General features: G+C 38.2%; 1 protein-coding gene across 1 annotated transcript in view; it reads right to left on the minus strand.

The window, feature by feature from the left end:
* LOC126769305 (tubby-related protein 4) overlaps positions 1-17186 on the minus strand; it is a 35621-nt gene that overhangs the window by 1086 nt on the left and 17349 nt on the right. The window contains exons 3-13 of the mRNA XM_050487997.1: positions 16312-16494; positions 9065-9238; positions 5929-6190; positions 4682-4782; positions 4042-4266; positions 3518-3734; positions 3188-3391; positions 2917-3038; positions 1140-2826; positions 385-607; positions 143-293 (exon numbers count right to left, since the gene is read on the minus strand). Of these exons, the coding sequence (XP_050343954.1) occupies positions 143-293; positions 385-607; positions 1140-2826; positions 2917-3038; positions 3188-3391; positions 3518-3734; positions 4042-4266; positions 4682-4782; positions 5929-6190; positions 9065-9238; positions 16312-16494 (3549 nt within the window). The remainder of the gene's footprint in view (positions 1-142; positions 294-384; positions 608-1139; positions 2827-2916; positions 3039-3187; positions 3392-3517; positions 3735-4041; positions 4267-4681; positions 4783-5928; positions 6191-9064; positions 9239-16311; positions 16495-17186) is intronic.

Below are 17186 nucleotides of genomic sequence, written 5' to 3' on the forward strand. Positions count from 1 at the left end.
TTAATAATAAAAAACACTTTGAATAGAAGTTGAAGGTTAGATATAATTATAAAAACGGCGTTGACGAAACGAGTTAGAAACATCATGAATATAATAACTGATTGTCAATATAATAAATAAACGTTTTATGTTTCAATCATACCTTATTTCTAAGTTGTGCTTTTTGAAAGCTCTCAAGATCTCTGTAATTCTTACTATTGACCTCATTGTAACCATTGGAATACTCATCGTCCGAACTCTCAGAAAGTTTCTTATTTCTTCTTCTGTTAAGGAGAGGCGAGTTCAAAAGTTGCCTAGATAATAAAAATAATTGGGTTGTATTAAGTTTCGAGGTAAGTTAGTTATATACATATACAGAAAAAAAGAGGTTAAGAATATACACGCCTAATAGGAGATGCGGACGAGTAACGCTGACGTCGAGTAGTGCGCGGCGCCGGCGACGCGGGCGCGGGCGAGGCGGTGGAGCGCGCCAGGCGCGGCGACGCGGGCGCCGAGCTGCTCTCCCGGGATACGCCCGCGCCCCCCGCGCCGCCCGTGCCGCCCGTGCCGCCCGGCCGCTGCGACGAGCGAGACGCTAGCAGGCGCAGCGCCAGCTGCTCTAGTGAACCTAGTTTGAATAACAAGTCAAATACTTTTAATTTAGCTATGTTTGATTTTTTAACCTAAGTACCTACTCTAAAAAAATTATATCACTACATAAATAAGTGAGAGGCGTGTGCTTTAACAGTCGATAGAGTTGTATTTTAGCCCGTGACTATTGGATGTATAAGAGGAATAATAGTGCAATACTCTTTAAACTAAATGTTTCATTAGAGGCTAACTAATAAAAATATTCGCTGTGTAAAGCCGGTTTTTCTACTCTGGGTCATCATGTAGGAGTAAAATTAAAAACGGCTAATCCGCAAAGCCACATGCGCATTCGCAAAGTCGCGTCCCGTCATAGGTGTAACTAAACCTCGTAACTTATATGTGAAGAAAGCATTTCTTATTTAAAGCTTGTTGTTGGACACGGCCATTATCTAATTATGCCTATAAGCTCTGTGATCGTATCTACATCGGCTAGCTGCGGCATCGAAACCGTTCATTTCTCACCTTTGAAGTAGTCAGGGGGTGGGTGAGAAAAAGCATCTACTACTAACTATAATACTTGCTGTAGTCAGAGTCACTGTCTGTGAGTGCGGCGGGAGGCGCGCGGGGTGCCGGCGACGCGCACGCGCTGCACACCGCGCACGTGTAAGGCGCGTCGGAGGCGCGACGCTCGCTGGGCACCAGCAGGCGGCACGCGGAGCAAGCGGGTCGATCTCGACGCTCCCGTCGCCCACGCCCTTCCTCCGTGCTCGTTCCACTATTGTCCTCTCCAGTACTATTACATCTACTGCTTGAGTTCGCGGAAACGTCAGCCTTCACGTTCAAGTCTGCCTTAGTTTGTTTTTTTCCTTTTTCTGCGGTTATTGATAATTCCCCAGAGTCAAGACTTTTTGACTTGCCACACTTCCTTAAGCTTGGAGTTCTGAAGTTTTCTATTTGTTTCATTTCACTCGCTTTAAAATATCTCCTCGGACGTCGTTGTCTCTTATTATTGACTAGTATGAGACGTCGCGGTGGTTCTCCGCGTAAAGCGGTCAAGCTAACTTGTGCGTGTAAAACTTGAGGATCAACGAGATCCAAATAACCGACGCTACAACTTCGCGTCATCGTATCATATACCGGTAAATTGGTACATACGGGGCTTATAGGAACAACTGTCGTTGTCCTCTGTACTCTGCCTTCTCGAACTTTGTCCGTTAAGTTATTGATATTCGAGTCGACTGGTGTTTCCTCGTCGATATATTTGAGATCTTCTCCCTTTTGTAAATTCTTAATCGAATCCGTGCGTTTGTTCATTGCATCGGGATGTACCTCATGCTCGTAATTTTTGTTACATAATGATTTTAAAATCCTTGCGTTCACTTCGTACGATGATTCACCTCTGCTACAAATGTTCTTTCTAAGTTTAGAAAGACAATTGTCTGAGACGTGGTTATCACACTTTTTAATCGTTACTTGTCTACTAGGTTCTAAGCTGAGATTTAAGCTAAATGGCTGTTGATCGATATTGGATAGATTTCCTTTTAGTGATGCATTATCCCTTACACTGTAATCTGTCCGTCCTCCACAAAAGTCTCCCCGCCCGCCGCAAGTCACTGTTTGCGGTGAAGGCCTTTCGAATATAATATCTGTTGGTGCTACTGCATTTTTAGGTGATTGAAGAGTAGGAACAGAACTTTCACATCTTAATGGGGAAATTGCGTGCCGATTGGTCGAATTATTTACACGCTTTTCGGAATTCTGTGTTGAATGCCGCAAAGAATTCGCGTTGTAAACATTTTCTTGCATGTTATTTATAGTTTCATTCGTGTCTATATAAGGAAATTCATCGTAAGACTCAGCTTGAGCTAAAGCTGGGTTTGAGATATTGTTATTGGGTGGGTATATTTCAGATTGATTAATTATGTTGTTTGTATTATTCATTCTATCGGTTACAATAACTGGATTAAATTTTTTCCTAATATTATTATTCATATGTGATGGAGAATTCACTTCGCTCGGCTGAAATACATCTTCTTCATCCTCCGAAAATATGTTTGGATTAAAATTAGGATCTGGGCCAATGGGATAGTCATCCCTTAGTTCTGTTATCATTAAAGTCATTTGTCGTGGTTGAAGATGCAATAAAGAAGTTTTATATGTCACTTGTCCGAGATTAGCTGGTACATTTTTAGCTAATCCATGCATTTTAAATTTTGTTCCCCAAATATTAGAAGTCACTTCCACTAATCGTACATCCTGCAACAATTTTTTTTTCTAATGAGACAATCTTATTCTTTAAAAAAAACTCTGCTAAACCTATTTAGATAAAAAAATAAAGTCGATTACCTCAGGTAAGGAGTCTATATATGCTAATTCGTCCGGTGTTTCATCTTTTTCAGTGGCGTTGCGTGTTTTTCGGCGTTCGCGAGCACGTCTGCGTCTTTGTAATCTTGGAGACCCTGAACATCCTAAAGTTTTCGATAAATATTATTCATATACCTACCTATCTAAGTTGGCTATACTGACAAGGTTCTTGTAAATACAGTAAGAAATATGAGGAACATTATAATAGTACTTATAATGGTCAGTTACTGTTACACTGTTGGAAAAGACATACCATCTTCTCTCTCAGTGTCTGACGAACAAGAATCCTCTTGCGGCAATGGCTGACGAGGGGCCCGACGAGGAGCGCGGGGCGTGCGTGGCGGGCGGGGGGACGAAATGCCGCCACCGATGCTTCCACCACTGCCGCTGCTGCTGGACGCACTACCAGCCCCGCTGCTGCTACTAGTTGACTCACGCATGCAGCCAGTTATTCCCTCTATAAAAATAATATGTCGATCGAGTTAACAATTCACTCAGAGATTTTTAATTAAGATTTGTAAGCCTTAAATATTCACATGTAATTAATCCTCGTTGGACAAAGATACATAGTTTTAAAACGAACCCTCTCCTTGTGGATCAAATATGACAAACTCGGGTCTGATTTTGCTCGTTCTTCGTCCTTTGAGCAACGGGACGAGTCCACCAAGGTGCTCCAAGTACAGCGTGTAGGCGCCCGCCTCCTCGTCGTCATGGCGTAGCATTGTACAATGTAACCGCCCGCCTGCAGCGGGTGGTCGTGACACGAAGCGACGAAGTTCATTTGCTTCGGGAACGTTGCACTAAAAATATGAATTTTTAAATACATGTACTTATGATGCCGATAAAATAATAGTAATTAATGTTAATTTTAATGGTGGTTCATTATATTAAAAAAAAAAACTGATACTGTATTTGTCAGCTTATGGCTTAAGGTGCAGTATAAAAAAACGTAAAATATATTTAAAATGACTATTGCACTTATATACACATATTGCATTTAATTAATCTTTATCACATAATAAATACAAATATTTAGTAATAAATATTAAATGTTATTCAGATTTTTTTATTTAGATTAAGAGAAACAATAAGCAACAAAGATTTTACCCGTATAGTATGCGCGAAGAGACTGGCCAGGGCTGGCTGGAGGCGAGGCGGCAAGGGTAACTTTGCAGCCAATCGCGGGTGCCTCAAAGCGGAGGCAGCCCTTACGCGTGCCAGTAGCTGCAATGGTGCCACGACGCGCCACACACGCGCCGTACATACCGCGCCTCCCGCGCCCACAAACAGCCGACGAGCCGCATGGCCCCATGTCAATGCTGTTACACGCGCCTGTGTAATACGAATGCGCATAACTTAAGCTTTAACCAAATTACTCTTCCTTTACCGAGTACTTTGTTAAATAAACTAAATATTAATGTAGACCCGCATTCCTAAAGGAATCACACGACCTTTATTTTACTGTCGAGCAACATTTTTATTTTTGAAAGCATACATGGAGCATAACTGCATGTTTATAACTGGAATTTTATTGCCAATTTTAGAGACGCTAGCCTTTGGTAATGACTATATGCATCGAAAGCGGTGCAGTGGGCAGTGGTACTATCAAGTAGCTGATGGCTCTCTTACTGCGATATATATAAAGTTGTCAAATATATGTAAATAAAATGTTTTAGGTAACTAATACTAAAGTAAATTAGATTACATATTGTTAGTCTCGAAAACTTAAAGTTAAAACTATACTTACTTGTGTGTATGGAATGGGAACAGTGTAAATAAGTGCCCCCGTGTCTGAGTAGAATTTTACGACGTTCTTAAAAGGTGGTTCGTCCTCGGGCTCGTTTGGCTCTATAAATACAATACCGGCATATAGTACATTTTAAAAAGTATTTTATACTACTATTGTTTTTTTTAGTATACACCACATGTTAAAAAATGTTATTTATTTATTTATAATATATAAAGATATGTTGTATTGTATTGTTGGCAATTTAATAACATTCGTTCGACCTAATTACCTAGGTACACTATTAAAAAAAGAGAAAACATATCAAGATAACAACATTCCACTAGAAAAAAATGAATAACGAAAATAAAGATTTCTTTGGCTATATACGAACATTATGTCTTACTGGTTAATTTTATAATCACTATTACATAGTAGAGAAAATATTATACGCCGTTACGATAAAGGTAAGAATATCCTAATGCTAATGCTTTGATTTATTATATTGAAGAATAGAAACATCAAGATAAGTAAATATTTGTCACAAAACGCCGTCTACTTATTCTAATTGTCAAGTTATAGTCGTATAAAAGATAAATAGAACCTATTCAACGGCCGAGCCGCAATCTTCTCTTACACAAATCTTTTTACTTTTACACCCGATGACGTTAAGCAATTTTATGTATAAAATTACTTTAGGGTTGAGGATTATTGATTTGATTTTAATAGGTAGTAATATAAAAGGGCGTCATATTTTTTTTGTTCTTTTTTTAAATCCGCTAAACTTCCCGTTAAAACTACTATCGACTTTAAAATAATCCACTTAATAGAGAATACATTCCTTATAACGAACTCGTTGGTCTAGTGGCTACATGTAAGGCCGCAGAATAAAAAGTTATTGAGTTTTTCTGTCGAAAATACTCAGTAACTGCTCGGAGCCTGGAAGTTGGAAGCACACTCCCGTGACTCGGAAAGCACGTGAAGTCGTTGGTTCTGCGCCTGAACTCTTTCTCGTCCCATCGGATTATGAGAGTAGGGAATAGAGAGTGCATCTGTGTTTGCGCACATACTTGTGCACTATAATATCTCGTGCGCAGTTGGCTAATCTTTCTTGAAATTCTCACCGTGGCCGAAATCGGCCTGGAGGACATTATTATTCCTTATTATGTGGAAAAAGCTGAGTGTAAGTTGTAAGCCTCCTAACAAATTACGGTTATTATATATGTTATTGAAGTTAATAATTGAACCACTTATTTGAGTACACTTACCAGCAATAAGGGTCCCAGCCACGGCAAGCAATTCCCGAGAATTAGCCCACTCCATAACCAGCGTGCTCCCTCTCAAGCCAGTGTGAATGCGAAACGGGCTAACGTCATCATGTCCACGCAACAGTACAATTTCCCCGTTGCCGAGAGCAACGGCTAATACGTGACCCCCGTTATTCTCACCGGTTTCTTCACCCTCCTCCATTTTGAACTTTTCACATGACCACGCCATTGAAGTTATGCCGCCTTCAGCAACCAATTGCACCTTAATCAAAATGAGCGTTAAAACAATTTTACGTGTTCTTTTATACTTTAATTTCGTGGTCTGATGGTAAGTCACCTTAAGTGGTTAAGATATTATTGCAGTGAATAATAATTTTAGTTTATGGTCTATAAAAATACCTAAATTCAATTACTGCCTTATGATAAATGTATAACTTTATTGTAAATGCCCTCTTTCTCGTAATAATACTGGCTTATTTGCCCTTTAACCTCTTTTTCTTGTGTTCACAGCAATGCAAAGAATTAATGATAGACACTAGTCGGTAGTATAACGAATGACGTCTTACAAACAGAGCAACATACGAGTAAGCTTAAATGTATTATACGTTCTCTGTTGTAGTGAAAGAGTGATGTAATTACGGTATTGTTTAATTTAAAAAAGACTTAATTATTTACTAAAATTGTATTTTATTCTACACCTGAAGGTAAAAATGAAAATATTTCCTTTAAAAAAATAGTTGAAGAAGATTTTTGAACGTTCAAAACTATTTTCAATATAGGTACATCCTCGTATGTACTGTATCGTCACGCATAAGTACCATATGTTTACGGTAGTACTTACAGTATCACCGTAAACCAAATAGAGGAGCACGATGAACGTAATTCAGTTTTGAATATATATGTTTACATCTGAAGTTACTTTCCTAGCAGACTAGTTGAGGTTGTTAACCAGAATTTGGCAGAGTAGCACGCCAAACGTATGTAAATGAAAGTTGGCGTCGATTCAAAACCAATATAACTATGAGATTTATTTCTAACGAGGTCTTAGGTTACACCTAGGAATAACAAATAATAAAGGTAAGTAACCTAATTTGTGTAGTTATTCACATTACTTGTTAAGTGTACAAAATAAGACGTAGAGTTTAAGAAAACAAAGCAAACTTAACGAACTAACTTAAACGAATAAATTTAACAAATAAGTAATGTATCGATGTATTGTAAATTACACAAGTTGAAAATATTTAAAAAGTCGAATTACCTATAAACGACGCGGTAGAACGAAAGTGATCGAAGGAACGTCAAATATTAATTGGTTTGTAAAAAAAAACGGTAGATACGAATGATTATTTAATATACTTAATTAAACATTAATATTATTCGAAATCAATAAAAGGAATAAACATCAAACATATCAATATTTATTATTTTCTATTGTTGTATATACTTAGCAATTATTATAATTAATTATGTATGTTTATATAGTACTCGTTATGAGTCATTATTGAATAATAATATTATGTATATTTAATATAATCATTAAAAAACGATTAATTTATGTAACTGCTATGTTGGTATTATAAGTGAAAAAGATGAGAAAAAACCACTACGTGTCAATGTATTGTACGTAATTAAATAAATGAAATATATTCCATGTCCCACTGCTGGGCTAAAAGCATACTCTCCTTTTTGAGGAGTAGGTTTGAAGTTAATTATGAAAATTAAAAATATTCAAAAGCCAAGCTTAAGTGACGATGTAAATAATAGCGATATGTCTCATATTTAAAAAAAAATATTTAAATAACATACCATAATATGAAATAAAAGGTCGTGAAGTTAATATTCGTTAATTAACATGCAGAATGAATAAATTTAATTGCACGTAAATTATGAATGCATGTAACGTGTTTTAAATAATAAAAGGAGTAAGTAATTACTGAGTTTCTTGTCGCTTCACTTGTTTGCGGTGGTAGCTTTATATATACAGTCAATTCACTTCAATTCAATTCCCGGCAGATAAATAAGTTTACAAATACTTTTTAAATAATTTTCATTTCGACATCTAACAATAAGAATAAAATTTGAATGTTGATAATCTTGAACAATAAATAATTTAAATATCAAATTACAAAAATACATGATCTAAAACAAACAATGACCTAATTATTAAGAAAAGAATAATAAAAAAACAATTCTAACGCTACTTATGCGAGAGCTCGAGGCATGTGGTAACTAGCGCAAACTGGTTTATTCTGAATTTCGTCCCTGTATACACTACTACAAATACAAAAACATCTCCAAGCTGATTTAACTTAATCTCATCAAGCGCGAATTTAAAGAGCCTAATTGAATCAAGTACATTTTGATGTTTTGTTTAAATTATGACAAATCATTTTTGAGATAAGTACAAAACAAAGCTTGCTTGTACTTTTATCTTTACGGATCACTTTTTGTGTGTGACAACAATATACTAGCAACCGCGAACCACTTATTTTCTGTCACGTCTAACCCTCTCAAAGATCTGTAACCTCTTAAACACGTTCGTGTGATTTTAAACATTAGAAGGGTCGTAAAAAATTGTTTTCATTTTACTTCTCTCTGTATAGATATTAATCGCATTATATAATGATATCTAACGTTTTATTCATAAATTTGAATATTTAAGCGAAATATTCTAATAAGATCATAATACTAATGGAACGGAAGAAAACAAAATCTTAAAGTAAAAAAGTTTTACATTCAAAAAGGATTTATTATAAAGTACATCGTTATGTTTGGGGTTTATTTTGTCAAGAAAATAATGACAAAATTTGAATTTTATCGATAATTAACTTTAATGGAGCATTGCAAAGAAGTATCTCGTAAATTAAATATCTTGTTTTTATAATTTATCTGTATTATTTTAATTAAATTCTAAATGCTCGTCTACACGGAGCTTTTGCTTTCGTTACGTTTAATTACCGTTTAACGTTATATTAAAGCTCCAGACTAATTAACTTTAAATGAATTGTAACATTTCTTAGCTATTTTATTATTTCATTACTGAAAAAAAAAACCTTATTCTACATAATGAAAAAACCATCCATAAGAAACTATAAATATTAAAAAAAATAAGTGTGAGTATATTTAATATTCTGACCTGCGACACCATAGCGCCATGGACATCCATAACAACAAGCTGAGCCGATGCAGTGCCGAGGTAGACCTGGCTATCATCCGGGGTCCAGCACCCACATGTAATGCGAGCGTCAAGTGAGAGCATAGAAGACCAATATCTTTGACCTGCTACTGAACCCACGAGCACGAAACCATCCTGCAAAAAAAAATTAAAGCGCGTGCAACTCAGTACTTGACATAGAAGTGAAATTTTAGGATATACTAGCAAACACCACAGCTTCGCCAGTGTGGAATTCTATTTGTGGCGATAACCCTTCAAAATCTGCATTTTACATACAAAATTGTAATGTATCTACATAATACCTGATCGATTTATATACAATTGAAATGATATAGCAGACACTCTACCATCACTCTCATAATCTACTGGGGAGAACTTAGGTGCAGGACCAACGGCTTCTCGTTAAAACTGTCAAATCCAGACTTTTAAGAATTTTTTGACAGAAAAACCTAATTACATATTATTGGCCTGAAACCAGGACATCGATATCAGCAGCCTTATGAACTTTATGTAACTTTATATATAAATTCATTATTTAGTAAGGCAACTATAAATAAAAATGTATTCACGAGCATATGGTTATTTGCTCGTTCGTTTACTATGAATGCATACAAACTGATTGCGTTTCGTTTATCTGTATTCAAAAAACTTTTTTATTTATCTATCTTTTATTTACATTTCGAAAGCATATTCTTTTAAATCAAAGTAAAATAATATCTTATAATTGGTTTCTTTTATTTGTAAATATTCCTTCAAAGGTTATTAAAATAACAATATCTATTGGGTACTGTTCATGTCGGAAAGCTTCGGTTGATTTCGACGGTTATTGATATATTATGGAAATAAAATACACCACGCTAAATATACGCTATACCAACAATTTTATCAAAATTGTAGTTGCTTTGATGAAGCAGTCCAACGAATAAACACAACAATTTGTATAGATTAACTCTCTTAATATTATAAGAAACCTTAGTTATGTGATTTAGTTATACTGCGAGAGTAATTTAATAAGTTTTAATAAGTATTTTTTATGTTTAAGCAATTTATGAAAATTGCTTACCGTTACTTTTACATAATTAATAGTACCTACCTACGCATTTTATGAATACAAAATAATATTTCGTCGCATAACAAGTGTTTTAGTTGTAACTGACTAATATTTCTAGTTATTCTTTCCAATAAAATAATACTTAACGAATTGATAACCTCACAATCACAAATGTAATAGGTTTCTTATATGTATAATTAGACAGATTCCCTATAAAACCTATTCCCTAATATTTTTTTTCAAAAACATTTTATCTTAGTGATAATATGATAAAATCGCTAACCGCCAAGCATATGTATTAATTATTACTATAAGTGGAATACATACATTTTTTAGATAATTTATGATTTTTTTCGATTGTTAAAATACAACTTAAAAATATATAACATAGTACATATTTATGAATTTTTAATATTACTATCGAGAATCTAAGCTTTCATTATTCATTTAATCATTCATTTTCGTTATACTATTTGCCGTGGAGTGCCGGCTTAGAATAGTACTCCCAAAATCTCATCCCGTGGGTGTCGTAAGAAGTGACTGAGGGACAAGGAAAAGGGGGGATGGGCAGCAGCCCCCCCCTCCATAAACAATTTACCCCCCTACTGCGCTCGCCAACACTCCTGCCCAGCGCGGCGAGTATAGGCAAACCCTCCTACATGGTAGATGCGCTCAAAAAAAGGCCCCCAGTTACCGGCAAGCCCGTTAGGCCTAACCAAATGACCTTAAGAAGCTAGCGGGATGGATGCGGAAGGCGGAGGACCAAGAACTTTGGCGCATCTTAGGAGAGGTCTATGTTCAGCAGTGGACAATGATTGGTTGTTGATGATATTTGTAAAACTAATGAGTTTCTAAGGTTATCATAGGTAGTAAAGTATATAGATAGGATGCTGTACATATACGCTTATAATTATTATTGTATACTTAAAGATTGTAACTAGTTTTATGAACCAATAAAACAAAAAAAGTTCTATAAAAATACAATGTAATTTATTTTCTCTATCAGTCATAGTTTAAGCGACATATAATCTGCCTCATATCTGCTAGGAGTAATTATAAAGGTAAAAGGTTCAAGGTAATAAAACTTGTATGAAGATCTACAACACCCCAAGCAGATAGTAACGAGGTAGTTATGTGAGTATTTATATAAAAGCCTTTGTCTCATCCCATTCAAAAAGATCTTTAATTTAAAAATGTTTTCTTGTGCGATCAATTACTTCTTCGATCAAAGTAGGTCGTGAGGGTCACATAAGTTGAGAATAACTTACAAGAAAATATCGATCCTCATTATGTGACGTTTTTTGTACCGCAAAGGTTATATAAAGTTATATATAAATTACATAGTTTGTCCCTATTTGCTATAATAGAAGTTATATACCGGTTATAATTAATTAAAAAAAAATATTAGAATTATAAACATAAATACTAAACATCGATGATTATATAAATAAGTTAGTTAAAACAATACAACAAACCAGTACCTAAATAATATTACTTGAGATCTTGTGATCTAAAATTTTATGCTCCCTGTTTCTGTAATTACACTGGTTCAGTCTACCTTTTATCCAATACACAGCAATAACATATTTGTTATTACATACATGTTGTTTACACCTGTAATCAATGTTGTTTACACCTGTAATGATTTATTCACCTAGATTTAATACCCTGTATCTAATGCTAAGTGAATGTGTTAGTGATAAGTCGATGGTGTAAATATTTCCAATAAATAAATAAATAAATAAATACATTATTATTATTTTTAACTTTTCGTTGCCGCAATGAACGCAAGTGCCTTCGTGAACGCAAGTGCCTTCGCGATGCCGCTTAAATCATCTGTCAAAGATGCAGAGGCCTATATGATGAACTTTTCGTTCATTAAAGCCTTTCAAAACTCTCAAGGAACCAGTATCTTTAACGTTTTAGTTTTAAAAAAATAAGATTAAAACTATTCAAATAAGGAAATATAAGTAATTTAACTATATAATGCATTTATAAAATCAGGGGACAATATTTTAATCTAGAAACAACAACTACTAGAAAAAAAATGGGAAAGCTGTCCCAGGTACAACGGATCTGATGTCCCTTGGACCGTACCAGCTATTCTTTGAATAAAGGAAGGTTAATACATGCAGCTGCTTTAGGGCTTTAAATTTTTAATTTTGTGATTAGTGATTACAATAATTGGCCGATCATATCAACCTTTACTCAACAATAATTTAAATCTTCCCTCAGAAATCTCTTTTTCTTACAACATTTTTGTCCAAGTTACATTATTAGTTCGGGGGGACATAGTAACATCGCAGCAATTTATTTTAATAAACATTGCCTTCCTTTTTTTTTTCTCGCTGCAAAAACACATTTATGTGTTTCCCCCACATGAGGTGGGGGGGTATGTGGGACTCGCCGGCGCTGAAGGCGCCAGAATACCCATTAAATCCAGCGGTACCCACTCCGTCTTGTCGGGGGACGTCACGGAATCGCTTGCGCATACTACCGTGCCGTCCCGACGGTTGGCCCGCTTCTGCGGGCCTCCAAATCCTAGGGGGTACTCGGGGTACAGAGACTCACGGCGGGAGGAGAAGATGCGCATAGCGCCGACGTCTTCTCCCCGGTCTTCTTCGGCGAAGCGGGTCAGCGGAGGCACTCTCCTCGCGCTCCCGCTCCGCGGCCTCCTTCTGCGCAAATGTCATGTCACAGACCATCTCCATCCAGCACCTTTCGCTACCAAGCATGGCATTAATCACGCTCGGCAGCGAAAGGTCTCCGCCGATTAAAGTCGCCAGGGAAAGGCGCTGAGGCCCACTCCATCAGAGTGTGGCAAGCCGTGTCCATAGGCGCACCACACTCGTGGCAGGAGGGCGTTACCTCCCGCTTGACTATTCCGTCTACTTACTGAAGCACCCATGTCCAGTAAGCACCTGAGTCAGTCTGAAGGTCAGTGTGCCGCCTTTTCTCGTTACCCAGCGACTCAAGTGGGGCGAATCGCCTCCACTGTCGCCAGGCCCGCTGATGAGGACCTCAGATCAATCAATCAGGGGTTGCTGGGCGAGAGTCCTGATTCGCAGCGCCTCCTCCAACCCTGGATGGTCGCCACGCGACCTCACTTCCGCCCGGAACCGGCACACTACCGCGAGCACCTTCGCCTGGAGCTCCCAAGGCGGATCGCCCGCGAGAAGTGTTGCCGCCGTCCACGACACCGTACGATATCCGCGTATCACCCTCAACGCTATGATTCTCTGCGGCCTTCGCAAGAGAACCTTGTTCCGAGCGGTAAGAGCGTCCACCCAGATGGGAGCACCGTTCAGAGCCATGGACGGCACAACACCGGCGTATAATCGCCGGCACGGCGTTTCCGGCCCTCCTAAATTTGGTAGGAGCCGGCTTAAGGCAGCAGCAGCGTTGATGAGCTTCGGGCCAAGTTGGACAAAATGCTGCCCGAAGCTCCATCTTCCGTCCAGGGTCAGGCCCAGATACTTCATGTGGGCCTGCACCTTAATTACCGTCCCCTGGACGGTGATACACGCCCCTCGAGGGGGGCCTCGACGTGGACCGTGGAATAAGAGGGCCTCCTTTTTTGAGATGGAGACCCTCAAGCCCAACATTCCTATGCGGTCCACTGTGAGCGACTACCCGGTCCTGGAGGTATGCCTCCAACAGCCTCCTGAGATAGGAAGGCACCCCGTGGTATCGGAGTGCCTCCCCAATAGTCTCGAAAGGAAGACTATTGAAGGCGTTCGCTACATCTATCGATACTGCCAGAACTACATCCCCTCGGGCCACCGCATCCGTGGTCCGGGTTTTCAGGGCGTCCAGGGCGTCGATAGTTGATCGACCCGCCCTGAACCCGTACTGAGCCTCTGACAGACCCGGCCCCACCTCGTCGAGGTGCTGAATAAGACGGGCAGCGAGAATTTTTTCGAAGAATTTGCCCGTCTCGTTCAGCAGCACAATCAGCCTGTATGCCGAGGAAGAATCTGGCGGTCGACCTTGCTTTGGCAACAGGACCAACTTTCCCTCTTTCCAAGGCTTCGGAAACTGCCCGCTGCACAGACATTGGTCGAACAGCTCCTAGGTATTCCAGAGCGTCACATAGAACACGCCCTGGAATCCCGTCTGGGCCCGGCGCAGTGTTTTTGGCCCTCAAGCGGTCGAAGGCCACCTCCATCTCCCGCTCCGTGATCAGTGGTGGAGCCACTGTGTCGTCAATCATGGAGCGAGGGACCATCTGTGGAGGGACATGCTCACCTGGATGGGGGAAGAGTTCCCCGACCAGGCGCAGGAGGAGATTTTCCACGCATACCGCGGAACCCGGGGTCCCGGTTCAGGCCCGTCAGTAGTTCTTCCCTAGCTTTCTCCTTGGCCTGACTTATCGCCAGCTGTAGGTCTTTTTTCAGCTGACGATAAGCGGCCAATAGCTGTCCCTCCAAGTCCGCATCAAAGCCGTTGCGCCTCCTACAACGGACGTAAGCCCTTCGCGCCCGGCTGCACGTCGCCCGAAGCTCTGCTATTTCGGGCGACCACCAATACACCTGCCGGCGCGGAGCTCTAAGCCGGAACCTAGGCATGGCAGCATCGCAGACCTCTTTGAGGGTACTGCGCATGTGGCCCGCTAGCTCTTCTGCACTGACGCCCTCCCACCTTCCTGTGGAACCCCACCGCTATACGATGGCAGCCTCCCTGGCCAGCTCGCGATCTAGCTGGCTAAAAGACCACCTCGGAAGCGTGGTTGGCACCCTTGAGGGTTCCACCGACCTACGAGAGGTAGAGATCTCAAACCAGATGTACCTGTGGTCCGACAGAGTATACACCTCCTCCTCTACTTGCCAATTCAAACATTGCCTTCCTAACGCATAACAAGTTTACCTGCATGAATTATTTTTGTCTTCGAAATTTGGTAATAAATAAAATGACTGTGGTTGTAACGTGTTCACATATTAAAAAGAAACGAAACTTATACTTTATAGGAGTATTAGTATTTTGAGGTTCGTATATTGAATTCAAAAACATGTTTTATAAGCTACTGATAATTTTAATTTTATACGTCGTATTTTGTGAATATTCTGATTCTATTTTATACATAAAACGGTTAGGTATATATTTTATTATTCTGATTTTTGCATACCATATATTCATTGACAAAAAGAAATTTTGAAGAAGTTATATTTTTTACAAATAATATCTATAATTAAAATTTAATTTGGTGAAACTTTACAAACTATATTCACGCAGAGTAAAATTATATTGAAATCACTCTCGTGCTTCTCTGCATGAATAGGCAAGTTAACAATGGCTGAAATTAATTTAGCAGTTACCTCTACTTTCGCGTAAGGCCCTAGCTTAATATTAATAGCTGAAACTTCTACGAAACGCAGACATAGCTACCACTCGAGCTTTAGGCAGCACAATGGATTATTCCTTTCTAGATCAGTTTAGCTGAAGACATTTATTTTCGTATCGTATATATGTAGTATGCTTGCTTGGTAAATAAAGTGGTAGATAAAGTAAAATATTTATCAAAAATCTTACTATAATCTATTAAAATGTTGAATTATAATAGTTTCATTCTCTGATGTCATTTATTTATTTCTAGTTTTCGCCCGTGGCTCGACGTGAGGGGCGTCCTTAGGTGTAAAAATTTGCCTATATCTTTTGATTCAATTCAAAAGTTTGTTTCATAAAAAAATCCTTCAAAATCGTTTGAGTGGTTTAGCCGTCAAAGCGAAACAGATATATAGAAATAGAGACAGAGTTACTTTTGCATTTATGATATTAGTATAGATATTCATTGAAGTTAAAGTAAACCTGCACCATTTTCTACGAGCTCTGCTGGTTCTATCCTGTTGTCGGTTTTTCGACGAATCCCTTTGATTTCAAAGTGACACGAGACTTGTAAGGACACCTTCAATTATTACGCCTGTTTTTTTTACGAATGAATGTACATCACGACTGTGCACGATGTTATACATTTTAATTTTTTTTTACCTTACGAAAATATTCTGTGGTCTTTCGCCAACTTAAAGCGTTTTTCATTGATGAAATATTTTTTTACATATGCCTGACCTATAATAATTTAATTTACACACTCAAATAAATAGTTACAAAATAAATTAATAAAAGGTAATAATAAATAATAATAGAAAATTGTTTAGGTTACCTGATAGCATATCAAAGCCATCCTTCCATCATGCGACCAAGAGAAATGGGTGACAGGAGTACTGCGGTCGTTGATCAGCTCGATACTCCAACGGCCTTCATACTTTATCCACACGAAGATAACGCCTGAACTGTCACACGATGCTAATTTTTGATACGGCTCGTTCCATTTCACCAGGATCACCTTTATTATAAAAAGAAAAAATATATAAAGCATTAAAAGTAGCTTTAAACTAAAACGTAAAGTAACGTAACAGCCGTAAACGTCCCACTGCTGGGCTAAGGTCTCTTCTTCTCTTGCAAAGAATATCGGGAGCTTATTCTATCGCGATGCTCCAATGCGACTTACACATAATGTGAGGATGGGATACACAAAGAAATATGACAGAATTTTATCAGACACATGCAGATTTCCTTTCCTCACGGGGATTTCATTCGCCGTCAAGCACGAGTTGAAATATAAAAACAAATTAGGCACATGAAAACACATGCTTGCCCGTATTGGAACTCGCAATCTTTGGTTACGATTCCCGTTGGTAAGCCTTTAAGAAAATGTTAATATACTAATGAAATAGATGCGACATTGCCAAATATGTAGTAGCAAAAATTCAGAATATGTATTAAATGTAAAAAAAAAGTTGTGTAAATAATAAAATATTGTAGATAAATTAAAACTTATTTTTACAATTCTAATATGCCGTGCTTTTTCTAATATTATTATATTTTAGTTGTTTTTCCTATTCTTCTTTTTACAGAAGGAATTAATAATTACAACTTATGTCACGTTTTCGTTTGCTTAGTCGTGATTTCTATACGTAGACAGAGAAACAAACCGTGAAACCGCGATTGAGTCAGAGATAGTTTGTTAATGTGTGC

The sequence above is a fragment of the Nymphalis io genome, chromosome 6, assembly GCF_905147045.1.
Source record: "Nymphalis io chromosome 6, ilAglIoxx1.1, whole genome shotgun sequence".
Classification (NCBI taxonomy): Eukaryota; Metazoa; Arthropoda; class Insecta; order Lepidoptera; family Nymphalidae; genus Nymphalis; species Nymphalis io.